Source organism: Pyrus communis, chromosome 9, assembly GCF_963583255.1.
Source record: "Pyrus communis chromosome 9, drPyrComm1.1, whole genome shotgun sequence".
NCBI classification, from domain to species: Eukaryota; Viridiplantae; Streptophyta; class Magnoliopsida; order Rosales; family Rosaceae; genus Pyrus; species Pyrus communis.
Window position 1 is genome coordinate 1,496,346 of NC_084811.1, and position 27,313 is coordinate 1,523,658.

The 27,313-nt window shown below is 37.9% G+C and overlaps 5 protein-coding genes and 1 long non-coding RNA gene across 10 annotated transcripts; 5 read left to right on the forward strand and 1 right to left on the reverse strand.

The window, feature by feature from the left end:
• Positions 1-1,906: 1,906 nt before the first annotated feature.
• On the forward strand, positions 1,907-5,429 carry LOC137745023 (perakine reductase-like). Its single transcript, XM_068484875.1, has 7 exons — positions 1,907-2,106; positions 3,402-3,569; positions 3,735-3,938; positions 4,036-4,208; positions 4,597-4,693; positions 4,775-4,928; positions 5,063-5,429. Exons 1-7 carry the CDS (start codon positions 2,050-2,052, stop codon positions 5,254-5,256), a joined length of 1,047 nt encoding a protein of 348 aa, XP_068340976.1. The 5' UTR covers positions 1,907-2,049; the 3' UTR covers positions 5,257-5,429.
• LOC137745024 (uncharacterized) lies at positions 4,106-7,802 on the reverse strand. 4 transcript variants are annotated; one of them, XR_011069641.1, is made up of 4 exons: positions 7,567-7,802; positions 7,184-7,340; positions 5,673-5,915; positions 4,106-4,244 (listed from the first exon to the last, which is right to left on the reverse strand). It is a non-coding gene; the product is annotated as an uncharacterized lncRNA (long non-coding RNA). The 4 variants fall into 4 exon arrangements; XR_011069639.1 differs by lacking the exon at positions 4,106-4,244 and adding an exon at positions 5,139-5,278 and having other exon boundaries at positions 5,673-5,904; XR_011069638.1 differs by lacking the exon at positions 4,106-4,244 and adding an exon at positions 5,139-5,278.
• A 1,840-nt stretch (positions 7,803-9,642) lies between these two features.
• LOC137745381 (probable aldo-keto reductase 1) lies at positions 9,643-17,148 on the forward strand. The gene is made up of 7 exons (XM_068485328.1): positions 9,643-9,740; positions 9,876-10,043; positions 10,174-10,377; positions 16,085-16,257; positions 16,342-16,438; positions 16,519-16,678; positions 16,767-17,148. Exons 1-7 carry the CDS (start codon positions 9,681-9,683, stop codon positions 16,943-16,945), a joined length of 1,041 nt encoding a protein of 346 aa, XP_068341429.1. The 5' UTR covers positions 9,643-9,680; the 3' UTR covers positions 16,946-17,148.
• Positions 17,149-18,740: 1,592 nt separating this feature from the next.
• LOC137745409 (probable aldo-keto reductase 1) lies at positions 18,741-21,615 on the forward strand. 2 transcript variants are annotated; one of them, XM_068485359.1, is made up of 7 exons: positions 18,741-18,853; positions 19,694-19,861; positions 20,001-20,207; positions 20,292-20,464; positions 20,636-20,732; positions 20,845-20,998; positions 21,237-21,615. In XM_068485359.1, exons 1-7 carry the CDS (start codon positions 18,794-18,796, stop codon positions 21,422-21,424), a joined length of 1,047 nt encoding a protein of 348 aa, XP_068341460.1. In that variant the 5' UTR covers positions 18,741-18,793; the 3' UTR covers positions 21,425-21,615. The 2 variants fall into 2 exon arrangements, with proteins under 2 accessions (XP_068341460.1, XP_068341462.1); XM_068485361.1 differs by lacking the exon at positions 18,741-18,853 and adding an exon at positions 19,182-19,579.
• A 1,247-nt stretch (positions 21,616-22,862) lies between these two features.
• Positions 22,863-24,820, forward strand: LOC137745723 (probable aldo-keto reductase 1). The gene is made up of 7 exons (XM_068485726.1): positions 22,863-22,956; positions 23,092-23,259; positions 23,447-23,650; positions 23,742-23,914; positions 24,003-24,099; positions 24,180-24,339; positions 24,428-24,820. Exons 1-7 carry the CDS (start codon positions 22,897-22,899, stop codon positions 24,604-24,606), a joined length of 1,041 nt encoding a protein of 346 aa, XP_068341827.1. The 5' UTR covers positions 22,863-22,896; the 3' UTR covers positions 24,607-24,820.
• A 782-nt stretch (positions 24,821-25,602) lies between these two features.
• On the forward strand, positions 25,603-26,378 carry LOC137745429 (pyruvate decarboxylase 4-like). Its single transcript, XM_068485393.1, has 2 exons — positions 25,603-25,608; positions 25,770-26,378. The coding sequence occupies exons 1-2, from the start codon at positions 25,603-25,605 to the stop codon at positions 26,376-26,378; spliced, it is 615 nt and encodes a 204-aa protein (XP_068341494.1).
• Positions 26,379-27,313: the final 935 nt, after the last annotated feature.

Here is a 27,313-nt window from a genome sequence, read left to right on the forward strand (position 1 = left end):
CTTAATACGAAGACAAGACGCCATCTGGGGCCACAATAAGATGCCCTCGTACTGTCCAGGTTTTTCATAAAAAAAAAAAAAAAAATTATATATATATATATATATATTAGGATCAAACTTTAGGATTGTTTTTTGTGGGAAGTGATCTGGTTATCTTTATATATAAAGCCAAAAAAAAAATTTTGGGGTCACAAACTTCATTAAAAAGTTTTGGACAAAAATACCTCTAAAACAAAAAATTTCAAAAGCTAACAAAATAATACAAGGGTTTTTTCGTCATTTTAACAGTATTTTTTTTAATAATTAATTCTTTTTATACAATTTTTTTTAATTAGTACCTTACAATAGGCTAACAATAATGTGATTCAACCAGTTATTCATTAAATTTTATTTTTTCTATTTTTAAACACTTTCAAAACATCTTAAGAGGTGTATAATGCCGGTTATAAAAAAAGTCTTTCGCACGCACATAATAATGTGATTAAATTAGTTGTCAATTTTGTTTTTAACAAATGATATTATCTACACTAAGAGGGAGGGAGTGAACTTAGCCTCATAATGAGCTAACAATAATGTGATTCAATCAATTGTTTATTAAATATTATTTTCTCTATTCTTAATGTAAATTCAATAGAATGTAAATGGAAATTAAAAGACCGATTTTGTTATGTAAATTCAACTGTTTTGATTGGTTTGTAATAAGTTTTATCTTACATTTAAAACATGTAAATCATAAGTAGCACACTATGTGAGCTCGTATACTGCTGGGTGACGTCCCATTCTCCAAATAAACTGAGGTTCTCCATGTCAGCCTAAGAAAAAGATGGGGAAGAGCCGGCTGGATCAACCTAACAGTAAGAAAGATAGGAACCGTTGGATCAATCTTACGGTTCAAGTTTAAAAACATAAAAAATTTCAGCATTTATTTAATTTAGACTTAACCATGGTTAAAACTTGAATGAAAAATACCACGTGATATCATTTGAAAAAAACATAGGACTAGTGTTGATCTTTTATTTGTGGAGAACAACGGCTGGTCAATCTGGAGTTTTGAAATGGCAGTATTTTTGCTTAGCACATGCTCATTACTATATTTATTACCGTTAGATGAGTTTAAGTTTTAAGATTTGTTTTTTTTTTCTTGTAAAAAAGAGAACAACTAATGGCAAGTCAGGATTATCAATCTCTTTTAGACCCGAATAAGCTATAGAGAATTTTATCATGTCCGTAGTCATAATCAAGTAAATTAAGAGAGGCCATTTCTAGGTAAGAGTTTGACCATGAAATGCCATTTCTAGGTAAGTGATTAACCATTTCTAGGTAAGTGATTAATGATAAATGACAATGACAATTAAGGATTAGGAAACAACAATAATTCAATTGATTAATGATAAATGACAATGACAATGACAATTAAGGATTAGGAAACAACAATAATGCAATCAACGATGACACAAAATATAGACTAGAAAAAATTGTAGAAATAGTTTCTCCAATGGTTCTCAATTAAAAATCATGATCATTTGATCTTTGAACTCATCAAAACAAGTAGTTATAATCATTTTCGTCTAATCTGTCTAAATTTAATGAAGATGATTCATGTTGGAAGGACAATTGCCTACAAGTAGATTAAAGTTGATGAACCATTTTCTCCTATTGAGATTAAAGTTGATGAACAACTGCTACAATTTTTCTCATTTGATCTTTCATATTTCCATTGATTCAGCTTCACGTGCATGTCATGAGACTCATTTTGACAAAAGTTTTTATTGAGTTGGTAAAAAATATCATAATTTCATATTTTGATGAGCTAATAGATTAATGACCTTGAATTTTTTTATTGAAGTACTATTACTCCAATGAAGTTAGAGTTAAAGTTAAAATCAAAGTCAAAAGAGGGTTGCTACAATTTCATCCGCAGAATATAACAACTAATAGTGTCTGTTGTCCTTACTGGCCGACTTCGGAATTCTTAAAAGTCCTCGCCTCCCGCATCGGAAGCAAGCAAACAGGGAAGGAAAAAGAATTGGAGAAAAAAGCAGAAGCAGAATGGCTGAGGAGGAAGTCCAAATTCCGAGAGTGAAACTAGGAACTCAGGGATTTGAGGTAAAACCCCTATCACTTCCATTCTTTTAACTTTCAATCAACACGACGAAATGAAGAAATCTTGCTTAGATTGTGTTTCTCTAAGCTTTCGATAGCGTTAATAGGTTTATGGCTAGTCGTTAGAGTATGAGAATCGGTGGATCAATCCCCGCGCATAAACATGATTGCTTTTTGCCACTGTAGGGAAGCGCCATCTCCGAAATTTTATTCCTTGTCGAGTAAATAGAGATACTTTCATGAACCCTTTCGTGTTCGAAACGATCGATCATCGAGTATAAAGAGAGCAATTTTCAGCAAGAAGAACTTGTTCTTTCACAGTTAATGGTTATAATACCAGAAAATAAATTGACTTTCACATAACTAAGTCACCTACCTCATCATCCGCAACAAACCATCAGAATTTTCACTCAAAACACAAAACTAGACATTCGGAAAAAGTACCGATCATCACTGCTGCTGCTGGTTCTGAGGATTGGGCGGAGACGAGGCATGCCGGGATGGGGAGGACCATAAATTGGAACTCCACCGGGCAGAGGAGGCAATCCCGGGCAGGGAGGCGGAGGTCCTCTCATCATCTGCGGTGGAGGCGCCATCGGCCTCTGTCGACGATGGATCGCGAAAGGTCCCCAAAAATCCCTACTGAGCGTGTGTCTAGCACTATTTTAATGTTTTGGTGTGCCGGGAATACAGGAAGGTGTCTGTCCAGCACTGTTTTAATTTTTTGGTCCTGGTCTTAGTTTTCTTAACAAACTTGGGCTCGTGTCCTACTCGGAAGACATATTTACTTGGATGTTGAAATTATTTAGTAAGATACTATAATTATTTCAAGTCCCAACTTTCATGTGTTTACTAAGACGTATGGTATAAAAATTGTGAATATCACATTAAGATTTGTAGCGCGTGCTTGAAAAATCAAGAATTATATTGATAAGGTGCTAGACTCCTAGTTAATATGATTTCATACTTACACTTCATGAATTCACGACTTCCTTCATTTTAAGTAAGTAAACATACCATTAATTATTGGGATTTTTTTTTTTTTTGGGTGTATTACGATCACATTGTCAAAGGTGGACTAGTAATATACACGATTGTGTGACGGTCACGCCTTCAAAGATGGATTGGTAATAAGTCTCGTTGTGTGGCGGTCACACTGTCAAGTGTCAAGGATGGTTAGTAATAAACGTGGTTGCGTGACGGTCACGCCGTCAAGGGTGACTGGTCATACTGAAAAATTCCTTGAATTGCTGTAAATAGTAGTTTCTGTGTATTTCATTTCATTTGTTGTTGTGCAGGTTTCCCAGTTGGGATTTGGGTGCATGGGGCTTTCTGGAATCTACAATGATCCAGTACCTGAAGAGGTTGGCATATCAATCATCAAGTACGCATTCGACAAGGGAATCACATTCTTTGATACAGCAGATGTTTATGGATCCCATACTAATGAGGTTTTGATTGGAAAGGTAAAGTCTTCTACTTCAAAATCCTAAAATATAAGGTGAAAAATCATCAGTTCTTAGGATGTTGCTTCAACGAAATCTCATTCAAAACGTTATTAGCTCATTTTTCCTGTCTTTGTTAACTTTCCTTGCAAGTTTGCATGCTGTTTACGATTTAAAGTTTTTCAGGCATTGAAGGAATTGCCTCGAGACCAGATTCAGTTGGCTACGAAGTTTGGTATTGCAGGATTCGATTCTAATGGCGTTGTAGTAAATGGCACTCCTGAGTATGTCCGTTCGTGTTGCGATGCTAGCCTGAAGCGCCTTGGTGTGGACTACATCGATCTTTACTATCAGCACCGCGTGGATACATCCATCCCCATTGAGGATACTGTAAGCGTTAACCCTTTTTCACTCAACAAAATATATTTGAAGTTGAAGATTTCTTATTTTATAACTATTAGTACTTGCTATTGTGGTATAAGGGTAGATGGAGGAACTGAAGAAGCTGGTGGATGAGGGGAAAATAAAGTACATTGGATTGTCTGAAGCTAGTCCAGACACAATAAGGAGGGCAAATGCAGTTCATCCCATTGCTGCTATACAAATGGAGTGGTCGCTTTGGACTCGTGGAATTGAGGAAGAAATTGTCCCACTTTGCAGGTAACCCTCCTCATCTTACTATCCGATTTGAAAATCCTGTGCAAAAATCATAATTATGCATTGATAGGTGTTTTCGGAAACCCTAGTACATCAACAGCATATGGCATTGGTTGCGTTTAATGAAACTAAAACGATCAAATTATCACTCAAAACAGAGGAGAAAAGAGAGAGAGAAGGGGGGTGGTTTGAATTCGATGTTATATATACAATATGTGCATAATGGCTAGCATATTAGCTTGTTGGTGCATTACATTTTTTCTGTCTGCATTAACTTGCCCTAGAACGAAGATGTTAGCATCTATTTTTACCATCTTTTCACACGCTACATGTATTCGCTTCCCCCCTTTGTATGTATGACAAGAATTGTGCTGTCCTTGTTGAACATTAGGGAACTAGGAATTGGGATAGTGCCATACGGCCCTCTCGGTTCTGGATTCTTCGGTGGCAAGGCAGTTGTGGAGAGTCTACCTGCAAGTAGTCTTCTGGTAATCTATGTCACAGAATTTATGTATGAAGCTCCTTCGTTCTAATTATTATATGATTTGACGAATCAATCTTGCTCTCAGTATGGGCATCCTCGTTTCCAAGGAGACAACCTTGAGAAGAACAAGATTATATATGGTAGAATACAAAAGTTGGCTGAAAAGCATAGATGCAGCACTGCACAACTTTCACTTGCCTGGATTCGTCGTCAAGGCGATGATGTGGTACCTATCCCCGGTGCGTGCCCCTTACCTTCCCGATCTAGCCTCTAGGGTTTAGGGTATTTGATGAGTTTTACTAATGCAATGAAGTAGAAACATTGCTGGATTTTTTTTTTCCAGTTGCTGACTTTCCCTTGTGTTTTCTTGTAGGGACAACTAAGGTGAAAAATCTTGATGATAATACTGGATCCCTTAAAGTGAGGCTCACAAAAGAAGATGTAAAAGAGATTTCAGATATGATACCACTGGATGCGGCGGCGGGGAATAATGTACCTGAAATTTTCATCCCCTGCTCTTGGAAGTTCGCAGATACACCGCAAAGAGATGGAGGAAGACCATCTTAAATGTTCGTGTATGTGATCGGGTCTGCGCATTTCGTGTAAGAATTTTTACTATGCAGCTAATATTTGTAAGAAATTGAAATGCTGTAAGGTGTTTATGTTTGTTTGGTTCTGATTGTTGTTAGAAAGTGCAACTAAAGTTCCAATTGCTGCACGGTTTGAGAACCTTTGGTGAATGCTGCCCAGTTCTGTTGGATGCTTAAGCCTTTTTTTTTTTTTTGGTACTAATAAAAACTGTTCTCAGTTAATTGTGTGCTGATTTAAGCTTAATTTCGTACACTTTTTAATCACATTTCATGTTTCACGTATCAAATGATTTTCTACATCTTTTATGAACTAGATAAACAAGAAGGGAAAAACTAGAGAAAAAAATGTCAAAAAAAAAGCAAAACGAAATAAAACTAAAACGTGTAACTTACCAGTAACGAAAGATGAGTCGGTAGAGTTGCCCTACTAGGACAATTGCGTGAAGTTGAGAGAATCAACACAGATAATATCAGAAATGCGTTGCAGATGACGTGATTAGCGTGTCCCAGCCTCAGTTTTTCTTTGATAGTTGTGGCGAGCCCGTTGAGTCAGTGGGGAAATTTGCAGACACACCAGCAAAAGAATGCAACAGACCATCTTAAATGTTTGAACACACAATCGAATCTGCACAGTTGCTGTGAGAAAATTGCAACGCAATCGAAGTCTTTGAAGCAGTTATGGATATTTCAACATCATAATAAGATCATTCCTAGGCGTAATTTCCTTTTCGAAATTGTAACGCTCATGGACAGACACAAAGATCCGGGGACTACTTATCCTGGAAACTGCTGCTATGAAAATTTCCGTTTTCTTATCATATTATACTGGACTCATACAGGGCAGGCACAGAGAGATTATTTTAACATTTCACGCACTTAGAATATGGTTTTTGTTGAAATATCTTTCATCGATCGTATTCATGAGAAAAGAAGAGTTTAAATATCTTAACCACTTCTAAACTAATACAAATGCCTTTTGTGATAAAACCCTAAACTTAATGGGTTGTGCACATGGTAATTAACAATGTGTTATTCGAAGTGGACCATTGACCCGTCTTTTTGATAATTTCACCGTTTTAATATAATTTAGGACTCTAACAAACTTCCAAATAATATTTGGTATAAAATACTCAGAATTTCTAACTCTCTCTTCATTGAAACTTTGGAGTTTTTTTTTTTCCCTTGCTTACAAATTGGAATAAAACTGTAATTATTGAGGTATTTTTTTTAATTGCTAAAAAATTGGATACTTTTTTCATTCAGTTTTCAAATACATTTAATACAAATTTAACTTTAAAAAGGTCAAAAAAAGAAGGGGTAATCATCCTTTTATAAATTGCTGTATTATACTTTGTACCTCATATTTTCAATACAAATTTAACTTTTGGTCTCAAATCTTTCATTGGCAACCATTTTTTTTTAAAAGAAAATTAACAAAAAAAGGCTTGAAAATTTTGAATTTTAATGATAAGAACAAATAAAGAGTAAAGTAAATAGTACCAATATTGACTTTTTAGTGTAAAAATATAGTTTTTCGTTAAAGACAACAGTATTGAAAACTTTTCGTTAAAGTTCCTTTTTTTTTTTTTTTTTTCCAAAGGTTGTACTGCAGTAATGTATTTCAAAATATCTTGCAATCTGACAATTAGCTTTGTATGATTTCTTTTAAAATGTTTAAAAATTGTTGATAAGCACATATTGTCAAGAAATGGGTCTTTTTTCCGGGATATGTAAATTATTAGCTGTGAGAATGTTGTTATTCTTATCATGCTGATAATCTTCTCTGTAAATTTTTGCATTGCCGCCTTCATAACAGATAATTAGAAATTAAATTTAGCTTCAAAATTATTTATTAAACAAATTAAATTGCAATTGGAGTAAACGGAAGATTTATAATATCCCACCTTGAAAGGCTCATTGTCCTTCGAAAAGCGATTCCGGAGATATATTTCAGCCGAACTGGGAATCCCCTGTTTCAGAAACAGAACAAAAACCAGATAGGCCTGCTTGTTGCACCAGCTTGATGAACTTGACCAGATCATATCCGTCCTCAAAATAATACTGCAAATTTGAAATGATAAAAAACCAATGAATTAGCATAAATATATTTGCATTAGAGAGGGCAAAGAAAATGTAAATTTGAATGGCTGATTGCATTACTTTTCCCGGAGAATGTTCATGGCCATTCCAAAACACAAAGGATGACAATCCCAAAACACAGAAGTCAGAAAAACCTGAAAATATCCCACACAATCCCAAATTTTGGAACTGCTTTAAGCCAACTTACCGTGAAATTACAGTCGCTTGAGAAATCTTCTTCAAATCAAGACGGAACAGGTATTGCAGACTGCGTTTTTTGGAAATCACTAAAAAAACTGGAATTTGGTGGTTCTCGGTTTTGTCGAGAGGGAGAAGGAGAGTTGCAGAGGGGGGACAGATGCGAGAGGCAGAGAGTGGCGAGGGATGGAGAGATTTTTTAATATGATCAAAACACAAGATGATATATCACGTGTCATTATACAATATATACGATATATGTATTAAAATATTAATAATTTAAAAATTAAAATTTCTAACCCTGTATAAAAACACATAAGTACCATTCATATTTCGATTACAATGAAAAATTTCTTCGATGGATAAGAGAAAGTGATAGTGTTGGGAGATGGGGGAGTCTTAGCCCCAGTTTGGGGTTGAGGTGCTTTTTAAAAAAGCTACCATGAAAAAAAGCTGGTAAGAATTTTGGTGTTTGGTAAACATCCCAAAATAGCTTAATTTCAAAGTTTCACATGAAAAAAAGCCAAAAAGTGGAAGCTGCATTTTGCAGCTTCCAGAAGCCGCTTATTTTTTCCAAAACGCGGAGCTACAGTACCCATTAATGAATTTTTTCAATTTACCAAAACTGCCCCCTCCTTTCTCCTTTCTCCTTCTCCCGATCCTACACTCTGCACTCTCTCTTTCTCTATCACAAAAAACCCTCTTCCCTCCCGCCGCTGCACTTCTTCCTCCTCCTCTTTTTCGTTTCTCTCCGCACAACCGCCGTCGCTGCACCTCTTTCTCCAACGCCACACCACAGCTTTAAGCCTAAGCACTTCTGTGCCCTCTCCTAGAAAGTCCTCGAGCCCTCAATTCCAAAATAAATACAAAGTTTTAGCTCGCTCCAATTACCCGCAGCTCCAGCACCCGCTCCATGCCGTTTTCTTTGAGGCAAAACAAAATAAATACAAAGTTTCAAACTTTAAAAAATAAGAAGGAGGCCAGAGTAATTTGAGGTGGATCGGAAGAAAAAAGGAAGATGGGAGAAGACAGAGGTACAGAGAAAAGAGAGGTTTAGATAGAGAGAAGATGTCGAACAAAGAAAAAAAAGTTGAAAGAAGATGATTCTAGAAAGAAGAAAAAAGGTAAAATATTAGTATTTGATTAAATTTAATAATAAAATTTGATGAATGTATCTAATTAGACTTTTAAGTACATTAACAATATTGTACTAATGAATTCTAACTATTCAGTCTAAAATATTTCAATTGAAGTAGTTTGTCATACTAATTAATATTTAAGATAAAGTTTATAAATATGTTTGTTTTACAAATAAAGTATATTTAGTAATTCACCTTTATTGGTTAAGAAAATTAAATTAATGGCACATCTAGTATTATACCCTTTTTGGTCATTTTACACAGTCACAGCTGTTTTACATAAAAGTTTACCAAACACTATCATACTGCTTTTTTTTCCAAAAGCACTTTCACAAAAAAGTTTACCAAACACTCTGCTGGCTTTTTTTCACAGCCGTTTTTTTTCACAGCACAACAAAAGCAGCTTTTTTTTCAAAGCACAGCAATACCAAACCAGCCCTTAATGGGGTGTAGAGAGGAAGTGAATTAGGCGTGAGAGTGAGGGGAAGAGGAATTAGTTGGGGGGATAATGATGAGTCAGATGGAGGGGATGGGTGATCGAAACCAATGAAAAATTCCAAAGATCCAGCTGGAGGGCATGCAAGACCGAAGCAAAAGGGCAACACAGGATGATCAACACGTAGAGAAAGGATAAAATGCTAAATAAAATAAGAGTTTTAACTAAAAGCCACGGCATTGTTGATTTTAACAAAAAAAATCATATTTTTACATTAAAAAAATTAATTCTAATAATGTTGACGTGACTTAACTGTGACCGTACAAAATAAGAAAGAATGTGAGTGTATAGGAAGTAGAAGGACAGATAAGCCGGCTCCTCCTAAATGAGTAGTGACACACGCGGTGATCTAAAAGATATGCTGATGTAATCAATGACGACATGAAGTTTAGTGCGTAAAACGCCTATAAATTCGCTCTCACTTCACCAAACAGGGGACAAAAAGAGTTCCAAGAGTGCACCAAGATCAAAGAAGATCGAAGAAGAAGAATGGCGGAGGAGCAGAAAGTTCAAATTCCAAGAGTGCAACTCGGAACTCAGGGATTTGAGGTGAAACCATTTCAGATTCTTTACTTCCAGCTTATCATTTCTGCAACTCGGTTATGTTTTTTGCTTCCCTCCAAATAAAAATTAGCATTATTTCACATTGATTTTATGCAAATTGTGAATTCATTTGTTGTGCAGGTTTCCAAGTTGGGATTTGGGTGTATGGGGCTCACTGGAATCTACAACGATCCACTCCCCGAAGAGCTTGGCATATCGATCATCAAGCACGCATTCGATAAGGGAATTACTTTCTTTGATACATCAGATGTTTATGGACCTCATATTAATGAAGTTTTGGTTGGAAAGGTAATGTGCTCTGAAATTAGTCTTTCCATAGTGCCTTGTGCAGCAAGCAAGGGTTTAGTATCTCTTGACTCGAAATTGGTATACATTTAATGTTAGTCATTTATGCTGTCTTCGATCGGTTTAACTTCAGGCATTGAAGCAATTGCCACGAGACAAAGTTCAGTTGGCTACGAAGTTTGGTATCGTAAAAATTGAACCTCATCAGATGCTAGTAAATGGCAGTCCTGAATATGTCCGCTCCTGCTGCGAGGCTAGCCTGAAGCGCCTTGGCGTGGACTACATTGATCTTTACTATCAGCACCGGATCGATACAACAGTCCCCATAGAGGACACTGTAAGTGAGATATTTTCCCCCACTTTTGAACTGCAGTGTGAAGCCTTATTCCATTTTTTTTGTTACTCAGTTACAATTTTTGTGTTGTGCTAGGATAGCACCAAACTAAATGGAACCAACTCAAGCTAGCCCACAGGAAATTTATCAAATGAAAATGCAAGAACAAAATATAAAAGACACAAAGATTTTAACGAGGTTCCTCCACAGTCAGTGTAACTGGAGTACGTCCTCGGAGCAGTAGGAGCTCACCCAATAATCCACTATCAACCAAATGGGAGTTTACAAAGTGTTGGCAATCTCACAACCCAAAAGCCCAATACACCCAATAGCTCTCACACACCAAAGAAACAAATAGAGAAAGAAATATAATGAATAATTTCTTCTCTATACATATAGCTCAAAGCTATTACAACAACAACTACTTTGGTAGATGATTACTAACCAAATGAAGCAGCAGCTTCTCTTCTCTCTCTTTGCAGCTCCCTTGCTCTCTGCAAAAAGGAGCTCTTTCTTCTCTCTTCTTTCTGCCAAAACCGAATGAATGAGCTCTCTTTTTTCTCTCCACCTTTTTCTTCTCTCTGAAATGAGTTCTCTATATTGCTCTTGAACCAACACCCACGGGTGGTTTTTGAGAACAAACACAATAATGAAAGGTGATGTTGCTTTTCCCATTTTCCTCCCCAAAACAAGGAATGTGTTGTCCATTATTTTTTCTTTTGTTTTGTTTAATCACCTAAAGTTTTCTTGGACATTTGTCCACTTGGCCACTAATCCAACAATCTCCACCTTGGCCAAGTTCCGAAAACGCCATGATAAGCCAACCAACACAATTGACACAAAAAATCACTCCCAAACACTAGCAAGAGAACAACTCATGCCGAGCCAATTCTCCAAAACTCCTACTGCTCAACGCCTTCTTTATATAAGCAAAATGTGAGCCAAGTTCAAGCAATGAACAAACTTGGCTACACCAACAACCTTAGTCAACATATCAGCGGGGTTGTCTTTAGTTGGAATCTTCTGGAGAATGATCTCCCCTTCACCAACTACTTCACGAACAAAGTGATAACGCACATCTATGTGCTTGGTCCTCGCATGATGAACCTGATACTTAGCCAAATAAATGGCACTCTGACTATCACAATGTACCTCCACCTGCTTCTGATCAATCCCCAAATCTCTAATCAGTCTATGTATCCAAATGGCCTCCTTTATAGCTTCAGCAACTGCCATATATTCAGCCTCTGTAGTAGACAAGGCAACAGACGACTGCAAAGTGGACCTCCAACAAACTGGCCCTTTAGCCATAGTAAATACATAGCCTGTAGTAGACTTCCTTCCATCCAGATCACCTGCATAATCTGAATCAACATAACCAACAGCAAAATGACCAATACCAGAGTCATCCCTCTCAAAGCATAAACCAATATCTCGAGTACCATGGAGATATCTCAATATCCACTTAGCTGTTTGCCAATGCTCTTTACCTGGATTATGCATATATCGACTCACCATGCCAACTGCATGAGCAATATCCGGTCTAGAGCATACCATTGCATACATCAAACTACCAACCAAATTTGCATATGGTATATCTTTCATTTGCAGCTTCTCTTTATCAGTTTTAGGACACTGTAGAGAACTTAATTTAAAATGAGGAGCCAAAGGGGTACTAACCGGTTTGGTTGAATCATGAACTCCAAACTTCCGAATCAACTTCTCAAGGTATTGTCTTTGATTCAAGCATACCAAACCTTTCTCTCTGTCTCTAGTGATCTCCATGCCAAGGATCTTCTTTGCTTCACCAAGATCCTTCATCTCGAACTCATTCTTCATTTGCTTCTTCAATTTCTCAATCTCTTCGACATTCTTTGAGGCAATCAACATATCATCAACATATATCAATAAATAAATGAAAGACCCATCTTGCAACTTCTTGAAGTACACACAATGATCATCTTGACTTCTAGAATAATTTTGGCCTCTCATAAATTTATCAAACCTCAAATACCATTGTCTTGGAGATTGCTTCAAGCCATAAAGTGATTTCTTCAACTTACAAAACAAATTCTCTTTCCCTTTCACTTTATACCCATCCGGTTGACACATATAGATCTCTTCATTCAAATCACCATGTAGGAAAGCCGTCTTCACATCGAGTTGCACAAGCTCAAGATCATATTGTGCAACAAGAGCTAACATAATGCGAATTGAGGAGTGCTTCACAACTGGAGAAAAGATTTCATTGTAGTCAATGCCCTCCTTTTGTGCATACCCTTTAGCAACTAATCTTGCTTTGAATCTGACATTGCTTTTCTCATCAGCATCTTCCTTCTTGGCATACACCCATTTGCAACCAATAGCTTTCTTACCCTTAGGCAATTTAGCTAACTCCCAAGTCTTGTTCTTCAAGAGAGAATTCATCTCATCACCCATGGCATTGCACCACTTCTCCTTTTCCTCACTCTCAATGGCTTCCTCAAAATTGGATGGAATTTCATCAGTGATAATAGGAAGAGCAAAAGCAACATAGTCACTATATCGAGCTGGCTTGGTAATATTTCTCTTTCCTCTGTTCTTGGCAATAGACTCTTGAGGTGAAACTTGCTCTTCAACTTGAATAGAATCTTCAAGTTCAAATTCTTCAACATCCTCATGGTCTCCCACTTCTTCACTTGTAGTGGCTTCGACATCAGCGGAAATAGGATTTGAAGTACTAGAGGCAACTTTCTCAAGCTCCACCTGTTGGACATCTTTCACATTCTTTTCAGAGTCTCTAAACATATTTTCTTCATCAAATGTCACATCTCTGCTGATTACAAGTTTCTTCATCTCCGGGCACCATAACCTGTAACCTTTGACACCACTACTAAAACCAAGAAAGATAGCCTTTTTGGCTCTAGGATCAAGTTTATTTTCAGTTACATGAAAATAAGCAGGTGAACCAAAAATACGAATATAATCATAATCAGTAGAAGGTTTTCCAGTCCATACCTCCATTGGCGTCTTACTCTGAACAGCAGCTGAGGGTAATCGGTTGATGATGTGACATGCATAAGTAACTGCCTCTGCCCAAAACGACTTGCTCAAACCCGACTGAGATAACATGCATCTAACCTTCTCAAGCAAGGTTCGATTCAATCTTTCTGCAACTCCATTTTGTTGTGGAGTTCCCTTGACACTGAAATGTCTTACAATCCCTTCTTCTTTGCAAACTTTAAAGAAAGGGTCGGATGTGTATTCACCACCATTATCCGATCTCAAAATCTTAATCTTTCTCCCAGTCTGGTTCTCAACCATTTTCTTCCAACCCAAGAAAATACTCAACACCTCACTCTTGTGCTTCATAGTGTAGACCCAAGACCTTCTTGAATAATCATCAACAAAGGTCACGAACCCATGTCTACCACTCAAAGAGGACGTCTTTGTAGGACCCCAAACATCCGAATGCACATAATCAAGAATGCCCTTCGTCTGATGTACAGCAGTACCAAACTTCACTCTAGTTTGCTTCCCCAAGACACAATGTTCACAGAAATCAAGCTTACAAGTCGTGGCACCTTTTAGAAGACCTTGTTTCACAAGCCCTTGTAAAGCTTTCTCACCGGCATGGCCTAATCTCATATGCCACAATCTAGTAGTATCAGAATCGGATGTGCCCATATTTTCTGAGACTACAGATGCTTCACCTGTCACAATGCTTCCTTGCAATAAATACAAATGACCACATCGAGGAGCTTTCATCACAACAAGTGCACCATAAGTCACCTTCAATGTCTGCCCATCTGAATGAAACCTGAAGCCCTTGGCTTCCAAAGTTCCCAAAGAAATAAGATTTTTCTTCAAATTCGGTACATACCGAACACCTGTCAACTCTTTAACCATGCCATCATGCAACTTCAAACGAACTGTACCAATCCCTTTTGTTGTGCAAGGATTGTCATCTCCCATGAACACAACACCGCCATCAAACTCTTTCAAGCTTGAAAACCAATCCTTGTGAGGAGTCATATGATGAGTACAACCCGTATCCAACACCCACTTAGTAGCACAATCAAATGATGAGGAAGTGGTTAAAGCGAAATCAGAAAAATCAGTTTCAACCTCAGCAACATTAGCTTCAGAGCTTTCTTTTCCTTTGGTCTTCAACCTAGGACAATCTTTCTTCCAATGACCCTTATTATGACAAAAGGCACATTCATCCCTTTCCAAAGGTTTTCTACCTTTAGAGTTTCCTCTAGGTCGAGACTGTGATTTTTTCCTACTAGAAGACGATCTTCTCTCCGATGATCTACCTCTAACAAATAAAGCTTCCGAGGTACTATCATGATTTTTATCTCTATGCCTCATTTCATAATTCATCAAGGCATTTGACACATCTTCAAATTTCACAGTTTCTTTACCATGCATAATAGTGGTAACAAAATGCTCATAAGAGTCCGGCAAGGAATTCAACAATATTAAGGCCTTATCTTCATCCTTAATATCCTCATCTAAATTTAACAAGTCGGCAATCAACTTATTAAAAACATCAAGGTGTCTAATCATTTTTGTACCTTCTTTGTATTGGAAGCGGTAGAGCTTTTTCTTCAAGTGTAGCCGGTTCTCTGCACTCTTCGTCATATACTTGTCTTCCAATTTTTGCCACAACGCACTTGCCAAAGTCTCCCGCATCACAAAATACTTCTGAGTTTTTGCAAGGCACAACCGAATTGAAGAGCAAGCCCACAAATTTAATTTCTCCCATTCCGGCTTCGACATAGCTTCCGGCTTCTCTCCCAAAGCGGCAAGTAGATCTTGTTGAGCCAACACATCTTTGACCTCACATTGCCACATCCCAAAGTTGTTTGTGCCATCAAACTTTTCAACTTCGAACTTTGCATTTTGCACCGTAGTTCTTGCAAATCCGGAGCTGCTTCCAAAAGGATTCTCATCTTGCCCGTCTGACATTTTTGGCAATTAGACAGTACCCAAGAGACCAGTGCTCTGATACCAATTGTTGTGCTAGGATAGCACCAAACTAAATGGAACCAACTCAAGCTAGCCCACAGGAAATTTATCAAATGAAAATGCAAGAACAAAATATAAAAGACACAAAGATTTTAACGAGGTTCCTCCACAGTCAGTGTAACTGGAGTACGTCCTCGGAGCAATAGGAGCTCACCCAATAATCCACTATCAACCAAATGGGAGTTTACAAAGTGTTGGCAATCTCACAACCCAAAAGCCCAATACCCCCAATAGCTCTCACACACCAAAGAAACAAATAGAGAAAGAAATATAATGAATAATTTCTTCTCTATACATATAGCTCAAAGCTATTACAACAACAACTATTTTGGTAGATGATTACTAACCGAATGAAGCAGCAGCTTCTCTTCTCTCTCTTTGCAGCTCCCTTGCTCTCTGCAAAAAGGAGCTCTTTCTTCTCTCTTCTTTCTGCCAAAACCGAATGAATGAGCTCTCTTTTTTCTCTCCACCTTTTTCTTCTCTCTGAAATGAGTTCTCTATATTGCTCTTGAACCAACACCCACGGGTGGTTTTTGAGAACAAACACAATAATGAAAGGTGATGTTGCTTTTCCCATTTTCCTCCCCAAAACAAGGAATGTGTTGTCCATTATTTTTTCTTTTGTTTTGTTTAATCACCTAAAGTTTTCTTGGACATTTGTCCACTTGGCCACTAATCCAACATTTTGTAAGGACAGATGGAGGAGCTAAAGAAGCTGGTGAATGACGGAAAAATTAAGTACGTCGGATTATCGGAAGCTAGCCCGGACACTATAAGAAGGGCTCATGCAGTTCATCCCATAACTGCTATACAAATGGAGTGGTCCCTTTGGACTCGAGATATCGAGGAAGAAATTGTCCCGCTTTGCAGGTACTTTGTGGCTGGTTGATTGTTCCCGCATCATAGTCAATTGATCAATGTGAGAAAATATTGTCGCTTTTGTTGGAACCACAGGGAGCTTGGAATCGGAATAGTGCCATACAGCCCACTTGGTCGCGGATTTTTCGGTGGCAAGGGAGTTGTCGAAAGTCTACCTACAAATAATGTTCTGGTAAGGGAGTTCCCGGGTAGCGATATGCTTAATTATGTGAACAAGAACGGTTATTTGATGGCTATTCATTTTGTTATCAGGTATCAGGTTTCTGTCCTCGATTTACAGGGGACAACTTGGAGAACAACAAGGTCATCTTTGGCAACGTACGAAAGTTGTCCGAGAAGCACGGATGCACCCCTGCACAAGTTGCCCTAGCTTGGATTCTTAGCCAAGGTGATGACGTGGTACCAATCCCTGGTATGTTCGTATTAACTTACTAACTAGACATACCATTTTTAATAAACTTGAAAACGAAGCATACTTACATATCATTGTATTCTTTTAGGAACGACAAAGATAAAAAATCTCGATGATAATATCGGATCGTTGAGAGTGAAACTCACTGAAGAAGATGTGAAGGAGGTTTCTGATGCGATACCGGTCAACGGTGCGGCAGGGGAAAGATATAGTGACGGTTTGAATAGCTGGTCATGGAAGTCTGCAAATACACCAGCAAAAGCATAGCAACATACCAATTTGTACCTAAAGTGCATGGCCAATGCTGCTCATTTCTGTTTACATGCCTAGCTTTTTTATTATTGATATAATAAGAGCTGAGCTTGTTTAAAAGTGTTTTTAACATAGTCGAAAGCACTATTGGGGAAAATAATTTTGTAACCAATTTTTAATAAAAATGCAAGTGAATCGTAGAAAAGCATTTGAAGTAATTCCTATAAGAAGCACATAACAAGTTTTTTTCTCTGAAAACGTTTTCAATTGTTTAAAAATACTTTAAAACAATCCCTAACTTAGAGACTCCATCTCCATGTTAAAGCTCTATCCATGGCCTCGTAACTCTACTTGGAGGCTTGAAATCGAAAACGTCCATGTAATGACCTGCCATAAATTTACAAATACAATCACAATTCTGAAGTTTTATCCATAATCCAAAGTGAAAAGAAAAGAAAATACACTCAAAAGATTGTGCTTAAAATTACCCTAAAACGTTTAATCTGTTGAGAGTATCAATCTCATATCGAAAAAAGAGGTACTTTGCATGTGCTTCTGAATAATTGGGTTACTTTCTATATTGCTAAATAATTTTATGACTAAACTTCGACTTTCTTAACGGTATTAAAGCAAGTTATCCTTTGTGTGAAGTCAAAGACTACACGTATTCTAAGTTACTCAATTTATCTTGTTCACGTGCTAGGCTTAAAAAAAGAAACACGGTGCCACTTCCTCAAGATTTTGTAATATTTTATGCTTCAACATGGTCGTAACTAAGTTTGGATGGTCAAAAATGCCATCTGCTTTTACTTTTACAAGAAAATACTTGGCTGCTGAATAGTTCAGGAACTCCTGCTGAAACTTCAGCAGCCAAGCAGCGTTCACTTTTACATCTTGGAGTCGGGTAGAAAAGACATTATGTATTTTGCAATATTTTTATTTCGACCGCCCCCCCCCCCCCCCCCCCCCCCCCGGCGCGCGCGCGCGTCGTTTGTCGTATTACTGATTATAAATTTATAATTGCCAATGTGTCCTTTTGCAAATACGGACATCATTCGGTGTAATTTCCTTTCCGGCACCTTTCACTCCACTTTCTGTCGAGGCAATAATAAGGCGGGAGCTGAAATCGACATGTTCGCACCAGTGGTCTAGTGGTAGAAGAGTACTCTGCCACGGTACAGACCCGCGTTCGATTCCTGGCTGGTGCATTTCCTTGTTTTTCTTTTTCTCATTTTTTTACGTTTGTTTTAGAGAGCGAGAGAAAGGTCCAAAGTTTCTAAAGTCAATTTGGGTAGCCAAGGACTTGAGAGGTAAAAAGTAATATCTCGCATTATGTCTTTGGACACACAAATTTTCAATCCATATTTTTCTTTATTGTATGTGTTGAAAAAAAAAAATCAGATTTATTCCCGTATGCATAAAGGAAATAAAAACGATTTATGCACACCGTTTTCACTTACTGTATGTATTATTATTATTATTTTTTTTTTTTTTTGTCATTAGATTGAACAAATTAAAGAAAAATCAATTGTTAAAATTTAAGAAGATTGTACGGAAGTTAAAAAACAACGTACGGAAATCACTCTAAGAAGAAAAAATTGACTTCTTTGCTGCAAACAGACCAAAGTCTGTGATCCAATGAGGTGGGAGGGAGTGTCAATAATATATCTTATCCTGGCCTTGTCTGCAACGAAAAATCACTTGGTCAATGTTGGCAGCTATAGACTTGATTGTTATTTAGGCTAATAATGGTCAGCAGTTTGCGATTTCAAATCATATAAATATATTCTCTCATTTGGCTTTTTTTATATTTTTTTTATATTTTTTTTTTTTTGAAGAAGTTCAGAGAGGGAGGGGAACAGTATGGCTGAGGAGATGGGAATACAGATTCCAAGAGTGCAACTTGGAAACTGTGGATTTGAGGTATGAATTAATTAATTAATCCATTTTTTGATTCTGAAAGTGTTTCGATTTATGTCTTTTGTTTCTCAGATTAAGTTTTGAAAGTGAATAAATGGTTGGTTGTGTAGTATTTAACTCAACAAATTTGCCTACAGTTTGCAAATCTCCATTTTTTGGTAAAAGAAAGAGAATTAAGGGCTTGTTTTGGTGTCAATGATTGGATTGGATTAGACTCTTTAGATTCAATGTATGTTGAATGAAGAATGCAAGATGGATTAGTCACAAAGAAAACCTCCAAATCCTATTGGAAGGGAAAAGTTTCCCTCGTGACCAATCTCTTATCTTCGGTTGAGACCAAATTTGGAATTTGACATTTATTTTCTTTCAACATCCGTTAAATCTACTGAGTTATCCAATCTGATCCAATCCTTGACTCTAAATGAGACTTAAGAGTTTTGCCTCTTTCAATGCTTTCTAGGCTCCATTTTCATTAGGCCTTGGTTGATAGGGAGGACTAATTTCAATAGGACTATTCGTTTCATTTAAGGCATTTTAAGGGAAGAAATAGATGAGAAGATTTTGTCCATGTTGAAGGTTAATCACGAAGAAAATATATCCCTCCAAGTCCCTACAAAACGATAGAATTAAAAGGGACAACTTTTTTTTTCATGAATAATCGTTGTACCCAAGCCAATCCTCTCTATCAAATGAGGCGTTTGAGTTTTGAGGTTAACCTTTGTTGCAGAGGTTGATTTAGATGCTTACCTTCTGTGGTTGGAAGTAGCTCAATTTTTTTTTTAATATATTTCTACCATTTTTTTCCTGATTTGTTGCAAAATTTTTATTTTCTTTGTTAATCAGGTTTCAAAATTGGGGTTTGGATGCATGGGCCTGAGTGGGATTTATAACTCTCCTGTTGCCGATGAGGATGGTATCGCAATCATAAAACATGCCTTCAGCAAAGGAATCACTTTCTTTGACACAGCTAATGTGTACGGACCTCATACGAACGAAGTTCTTCTTGGGAAGGTATGTGTTTGCACTACTGAATGTATATGTCTCTATGTTTTTATATGAGTTTTGTATGACGGAGCAGAAAAATGCAGATACCGTTACCTTTCGCGGTTGTTATGTTCGGTGATTCTAACTGCAACGTTGCGTAATTTAGGCCTTGAAGCAGTTGCCAAGGGAGAAAGTTCAAGTGGCTACAAAGTTTGGAATTGTTGGACAGGTGGATCCTCCTGTTGTTTCAGCGAAAGGAACTCCCGAGTATGTCCGCTCATCCTGCGAGGGGAGCTTGAAACGTCTTGATGTGGACTACATTGATCTGTATTACTACCACCGGGTGGATACTTCAGTGCCTATAGAGGAAACTGTACGTCATTCTCCTCCTCAATCAACTAAAGCACCAAACTTGTGTATAAACTGATTAGATACGTTTGTTTTTCGTGGAGTTTAGGTGGGTGAGCTGAAGAAACTTGTGGAAGAAGGAAAAGTAAAGTATATCGGGTTATCTGAGGCCAGCCCGGACACAATAAGGAGGGCACACGCAATTTATCCGATCACAGCTATACAAATCGAGTGGTCCCTCTGGACTCGTGATATTGACGAAGACATTGTTCCACTTTGCAGGTATGTTCAAAATCCAATCTGAGACTCTGAGTTATGCAAAACTGGTACCATGAATTGTTTCCATCATTCCGTTTCTGTTAAGTAAAAAAGGGAATGCTTTTGAAGATGGCCTTGTATGTATAGTTCATCGCAGTTTTTGTGAATCATTTTGTTCAATGCTATCGTGTATAGGGAGCTTGGCATCGGAATAGTTCCATATAGTCCACTTGGTCGTGGTTTTTTCGGTGGCAAAGCAGTTGTTGAAAGTGTTTCTGCAAATAGTTATGTGGTAATTTCTTCTCCTCATTCCATTGTAAAAGTAAATGTTGGTTCTGTAGAATAACGAAAAATGACAGCGTAGGGTTTGATTCTAATCATGTTGTTTTTCTTCGTTTTGTAAGGCCTCACATCCCCGGTTCATAGGAGAGAACTTAGACAAGAACAAGAACATGTACAACCGAATAGAAATCCTCGGTAAAAAGCACGAATGCTCTCCTGCTCAACTAGCACTAGCATGGGTTCTCCACCAAGGAAATGATGTCGTACCTATCCCGGGTGAGTCCTCATTACATTTTTGTTCTCATCAAGTTCATTTGATGCGAAACCTGCTACGTTGCATCTGCAGCTCGTTGTTTCCGTGCCAATGAACTTGTGCTTGTTCTTATAATGGTTGTCTTAGATAGAATAGAAAAGCTGCTTTCGGTTCATCTTACTTGAGCTCCAAGTATATGACATTGTGATTTAGAACTCGTCATCGACACATCGTTTATTTGTTTTTGAATTTCGACTGCAGGGACAACAAAGATTAAGAACCTGGATTCAAACATTGACTCCTTGAAGGTGAGCCTGAAAGAAGAGGACCTGAACGAAATTTTTGATGCTGTACCGATCGACCAAGTAGCTGGTGATAGAGATAATGCCCTCCTGATGGGGCTGCAATGGAAGCTCGCCAACACTCCTCCGAAAGACTCCAAGATCTGAGCTTTAGGACATGGAAACGTTTCCATCTGACTGTCGGAATTGAACGACATAGTATTTTGTGAACGGAAGCTGCTATTTACACACCTAGAACGTCATCGTGCACTCCTGTTTTGTGTGAAAAAAATAAAGAAAAAAAAAATGGAGGAGAGGAGTTCAAGATGAAGTTTTTACAGTGTTAATAACAAATGAAAGTTGAAACTCGTGTTCTATACTTTATGTGTTCCCATTTCTTAATGTCTCTTCTTTCAATTTCCTTTGGACTTTGGAAAGATTTTCTATAGTAGTTGTAATTCATGCTTTGTGGGCTTGAGTTTAGCAAATTAAGCATTGAAGCATTGTATTGTTCCGAATTCAATATGTGGGAATAAGACCGGTCTTGAGAGGAGTCAGACCCTCAAGGTCGGTCACCTCATATTGGTAAGTGTGCCTTGCAAATACAAGTTGTGAAAATTGAATGATTTAAAACATAAAAGGAGTTTGGATAGATAAAAATGTCTTTGAATTTTTCTCGTGTAACAGAGTAAAAAAGACATTGTACAATTTACCATTTTCTTCGATTTGCATGTGATTGTCTCATATTTGATCATTTGATTGTTATGGCCAATGTTGGACAAAAATAATAATAATAATTACCAACGGGTCATTTTGCAATTGAGGACAACATTCAGTTTATTATCATTTTTAGTCCCTCTTACGTTTTATTAATATTTGGGCGGAGCTGAAAATGTTTGCAAACACACCAGCAAAAGAATGCAACAGACCATCTTAAATGTTTGTATACACAATCGAATCTGCAGAGTTTCTGCGAGAAAATTGCAATCCAATCGAAGTCTATGAAGCAGTTACGGATATTTCAACATCATAATAAGATCATATTCCTAAGCGTAATTTCCATTTCGAAATTGTAACACTCATGGACAGACACAATGATCCGGGGACTACTTATCCCTGAAAATTTCCGTTTCTTATAAAATTATACTGGACTCATACATGGCAGGCACATTAATGGGAAATTATATGTAATAAGAGAGATTATTTTAACGTTTCACGCAATTAGAGTATGGTTTTTGTTGAATATCTCACATCGTATCTATGAGAAAAAAATGGTTTAAATATGCTACCCCTCTTAAACTAATATCGAGGTTTTTTTAATCATAAAACCCAATATCTGACAGATGGTGCAGCCGTGCAGGTAATGCAAGTGGTAATTAACAAAGTGGTGTTGGAAGTAGGCTTTTGGACACTAACAAACTTCCAAATAATATTTGATATAGCACTCACGAGTTTAGCTTTGGATTTAGTTCCTTAATGGCTAATGACACACGCAGTGATCTAAAAGATAAGCTGATGTAATCAATGACGACATGAAGTTTAGTGCGTAAAACGCCCATAAGTTCGCTCTCACTTCACCAAACAGGGGACAAAAAGAGTTCCAAGAGTGCACCAAGATCAAAGAAGATCGAAGAAGAAGAATGGCGGAGGAGCAGAAAGTTCAAATTCCAAGAGTGCAACTCGGAACTCAGGGATTTGAGGTGAAACCATTTCAGATTCTTTACTTCCAGCTTATCATTTCTGCAACTCGGTTATGTTTTTTGCTTCCCTCCAAATAAAAATTAGCATTATTTCACATTGATTTTTTGCAAATTGTGAATTCATTTGTTGTGCAGGTTTCCAAGTTGGGATTTGGGTGTATGGGGCTCTCTGGAATCTACAACGATCCACTCCCCGAAGAGCTTGGCATATCGATCATCAAGCACGCATTCGATAAGGGAATTACATTCTTTGATACATCAGATGTTTATGGACCTCATACTAATGAAGTTTTGGTTGGAAAGGTAATGTGCTCTGAAATTAGTCTTTCCATAATTCAAAGTTTTAATCTGCCTTGTGCAGCAAGCAAGGGTTTAGTATCTCTTGACTCGAAATTGGAGCAGGTTCTGAAAAGAGTCTAAGAGTGTCTAGGGTTGTTGGTATGCATTTAATGTTAGTCATTTACGCTGTCTTCGATCGGTTTAACTTCAGGCATTGAAGCAATTGCCACGAGACAAAGTTCAGTTGGCTACAAAGTTTGGTATCGTAAAATTTGAACCTCATCATATACTAGTAAATGGCAGTCCTGAATATGTCCGTTCCTGCTGCGAGGCTAGCCTGAAGCGCCTTGGCGTGGACTACATTGATCTTTACTATCAGCACCGGATCGATAAAACAGTCCCCATAGAGGACACTGTAAGTGAGATATTTTCCCCCACTTTTGAAGTGCAGTGTGAAGCCTTTTTCCATTTTTTTTGTTACTCAGTTACAATTTTTGTAAGGACAGATGGAGGAGCTAAATAAGCTGGTGAACGAGGGAAAAATTAAGTACATCGGATTATCGGAAGCTAGCCCGGACACAATAAGAAGGGCTCATGCAGTTCATCCCTTAACTGCTATACAAATGGAGTGGTCCCTTTGGACTCGAGATATCGAGGAAGAAATTGTCCCGCTTTGCAGGTAACTACTTGGTGGCTGGTTGATTGTTCCCGCATCTTAGTCAATTGATCAATGTGAGAAAATATTGTCGCTTTTGTTGGAACCACAGGGAGCTTGGAATCGGAATAGTGCCATACAGCCCACTTGGTCGCGGATTTTTTGGTGGCAAAGGAGTTGTCGAAAGTCTACCTACAAATAATTTTCTGGTAAGGGAGTTCCGGGGTAGCGATATGCTTAATTATGTGAACAAGAACGGTTATTTGATGGCTATTGATTTTGTTATCAGGTATCAGGTTTCTGTCCTCGATTCACAGGAGACAACTTGGAGAACAACAAGGTCATCTTTGGCAACGTACGAAAGTTGTCCGAGAAGCACGGATGCACCCCTGCACAAGTTGCCCTAGCTTGGATTCTTAGCCAAGGTGATGGCGTGGTACCAATCCCTGGTATGTTCGTATTAACTTACTAACTGGACGATCCATTTTTAATAAACTTGAAAACGAAGCATACTTACATCTCATTGTGTTCTTTTAGGGACGACAAAGATAAAAAATCTCGATGATAATATCGGATCGTTGAGAGTGAAACTCACTGAAGGAGATGTGAAGGAGGTTTCTGATGCGATACCCATCAACGGTGCGGCAGGGGAAAGATATAGTGACAGTTTCGTTAGCTGGTCATGGAAGTTTGCAAATACACCAGCAAAAGCATAGCAACATACCAACTTGTACCTAAAGCGCATGTAGTACTATTTGGCCAATACTGCTCATTTCTGTTGACATGCCTAGCTTTTTTATTATTGATTTAATAAGAGCTGAGCTCGTTTAAAAGTGTTTTTAACATGGTCGAAAACATTTTTGGTGAAAATAATTTTGTAACTAATTTTTAGTAAAAATGCAAGTGAATCGTAGAAAAGCATTTGAAGTAATTCTTACAAGAAGCATATAACAGTTTTTTCTCTAATAATGTTTTCAATCGTGTAAAAATACTTTCAAACGAGCCCTAACTTAGAGACTTCATCTCCATGTTAAAGCTCTATCCATGGCCTCGGAACTCTACTTGGAGGCTTGAAATTGAAAACGTCCGTGTAATGACATGCCATAAATTTACAAATACAATCACAATTGTCGAGTTTAATCCATAATCCACAGTGGAAAAAAAAAACACCCAAAGATTGTGCGTAAAATTACCCCAAAACATTTAATTTGTTGAGAGTATCAATCTCACATAAAAAAAAAAAGCGGTACATTGCATGTGCTTGTAAATAATTAGGCTACTTCTTATATTGCTAATTAATTTTATAGCTTGTTGTACCATATATTGGGCCTCATTATTTAGGCTTCATTACTTAGCCCATGATTCATGTAAAAGGGGAGGAAACCCTTATTCTATAAAAGGGCTCCCTCGCAATCATTAGAGGGGGAGAGATAGCAAAGGGCAGCACACAGAGAGCTCCCTTGCTTGTCCATTGCAATCCACAATAGTGAAACAGAATCGACACTAATGTGGATGTAGCCCAACTTGGGTGAACCACGATACATCTTGTGTTGTTTGATTCCCTGTCTCTATCTATTTGCATACTTATCCACACTAATGATCATAGCAATCTAGCAAAAGTCATAAACTTGACATTTTATGTTGTACCAAAATCCTCGCCGATTTTGTTCATCAACATTTGGCGCCGTCCGTGGGAATCAACACGAAAAGCTATGTCGGTTCTCTTTCATTTTTTCATCAAACCACCTGTCTCCACTGTGGATATGCAAAAAACCAAATTCCATAAATCCCAGAAAAACCCAAATCGCAGTCTTCAAATCCCATTGCAAAGTTCCCATATTTTCTGTTTTCCGAATAGTTTTCAAGAACGGTTTTTTAGTACGATCAAAACCCAGTTCAAAAACCTATAGACACCAAAATCGGTTCCCTCGACGTCTGCAAGCCTGCGTGCACTGACGTCGACAGCCTACCGAACAGCGCCGCTTTAGCAATCCAAAGCTTTGCCCCCTCCACCGTCAACTCCTCTGACGCCACTCTGGGTGGCCACATCGCCCACCGACTCGTCCAAATCGGCGTCACCGACGTGTTCACTGTCCCCGGTGACTTGAACTTAACCCTCATTGCCCACCTCATCGCCGAGCCCGGGCTCACCAACATCAGCTGCTGCAACAAACTCAACGTCGGGTACGCTGCTGACGGCTACGCCCAGTCTCGGGGAGTCGGGGCGTGTGTTGTTACTTTCACTGTGGGTGGGCTCAGTGTTCTCAATGCTATCGCGGGAGCTTACAGTGAGAGTCTGCCATTGATTTGTATAGTTGGAGGACCCAACTTGAACGATTACGGGACGCACAGGATTCTTCACCACACTATTGGGTTACCGGATTTTAGCCAAGAGCTGACATGCTTCCAAACCGTCACTTGCTATCAGAAATACACTGACCAAATTGAGACCGCCACTAACGAGCAGATCAATGAACCAGTGGCCTGAAAAAACACCCACGAGAAGCACTCATGAATAAGATAAGAACTAGTGCAAGGTTCCCACTACACTACACCAAGGTTCCCCGTCTCCACTTTCTGTTGTACTAGAAGATGCCCACCAACTTTTGAAAAAGATAAGACTTTCATCATGAAGGGGAGTTCATGTTCCCACCATGCCCACTTTCTGAAAAAACCCACGAGACAACTACGAAGAAGATTAGAATTCATTATTCTTTTATTAATATGTCGGCCACCTCCCTTTTAAAATAACACAACTTTAATCATTATGAACACTATATTTATTATTTAAATATTATTTTCGTACGTAATTACTGTATATGCTTCATACACGCCACATTGCCTATTTTGTTCACTATACATTAAGTGCCACTATATATATATAAGTAATTGCTTTATGCACTTTTTTCAATCTTGTCGCAGTGACAGTCAGCATGATATTTAGATAGTACTATTTGCATTTGATTAATAGTTCATGACATGGTATGTGCAACATGATAAATAGAGTCATGCAGCTACTGATACAAGTGACAAGTACAAACTGATATGCATAGTTATATGTGCATGAATTGTGACTGCCATTAAACTGTGTCACTTGTACAACATGTGATTTACCGACTCAATAAATTATTTATTTATAGAAGGCACATGGTACAATATTTTGCCTTAACAAAACAAATTTTGTCAATTTGATTTATTCATTATACGGTCATATTTATATTGTCATTTATTGTTAGGAATTATTGAGCAACTAGACTCTATTGATCAACATTGTCATTGATAAAGAAGCCTACCAACTTATAGATTGATGAGCCACATTCTTATGGTGACAAAGATTTAGTCTGAACGGTAATCTTTTGTCTGGCCGGACACCCACTTCCTCGGACACTCGCTCATTTGGACACCTATGTGCTTAGACACCCG

Coding starts and splice junctions, on each gene's coding strand:
- LOC137745023 (XM_068484875.1), top strand. CDS start 2,050: ATGGCTGAGGAGGAAGTCCAAATTCCGAGAGTGAAACTAGGAACTCAG. Junction 4,209..4,596: donor GAAATTGTCCCACTTTGCAG/GTAACCCTCCTC, acceptor GTTGAACATTAG/GGAACTAGGAATTGGGATAG. Junction 4,929..5,062: donor TGATGTGGTACCTATCCCCG/GTGCGTGCCCCT, acceptor GTTTTCTTGTAG/GGACAACTAAGGTGAAAAAT.
- LOC137745381 (XM_068485328.1), top strand. CDS start 9,681: ATGGCGGAGGAGCAGAAAGTTCAAATTCCAAGAGTGCAACTCGGAACT. Junction 9,741..9,875: donor TCGGAACTCAGGGATTTGAG/GTGAAACCATTT, acceptor TTTGTTGTGCAG/GTTTCCAAGTTGGGATTTGG. Junction 16,439..16,518: donor TACCTACAAATAATGTTCTG/GTAAGGGAGTTC, acceptor TTTTGTTATCAG/GTATCAGGTTTCTGTCCTCG.
- LOC137745409 (XM_068485359.1), top strand. CDS start 18,794: ATGGCTGAGGAGATGGGAATACAGATTCCAAGAGTGCAACTTGGAAAC. Junction 19,862..20,000: donor ACGAAGTTCTTCTTGGGAAG/GTATGTGTTTGC, acceptor TGCGTAATTTAG/GCCTTGAAGCAGTTGCCAAG. Junction 20,999..21,236: donor TGATGTCGTACCTATCCCGG/GTGAGTCCTCAT, acceptor TTTCGACTGCAG/GGACAACAAAGATTAAGAAC.
- LOC137745723 (XM_068485726.1), top strand. CDS start 22,897: ATGGCGGAGGAGCAGAAAGTTCAAATTCCAAGAGTGCAACTCGGAACT. Junction 23,651..23,741: donor CAGTCCCCATAGAGGACACT/GTAAGTGAGATA, acceptor TTGTAAGGACAG/ATGGAGGAGCTAAATAAGCT. Junction 23,915..24,002: donor GAAATTGTCCCGCTTTGCAG/GTAACTACTTGG, acceptor TTGGAACCACAG/GGAGCTTGGAATCGGAATAG.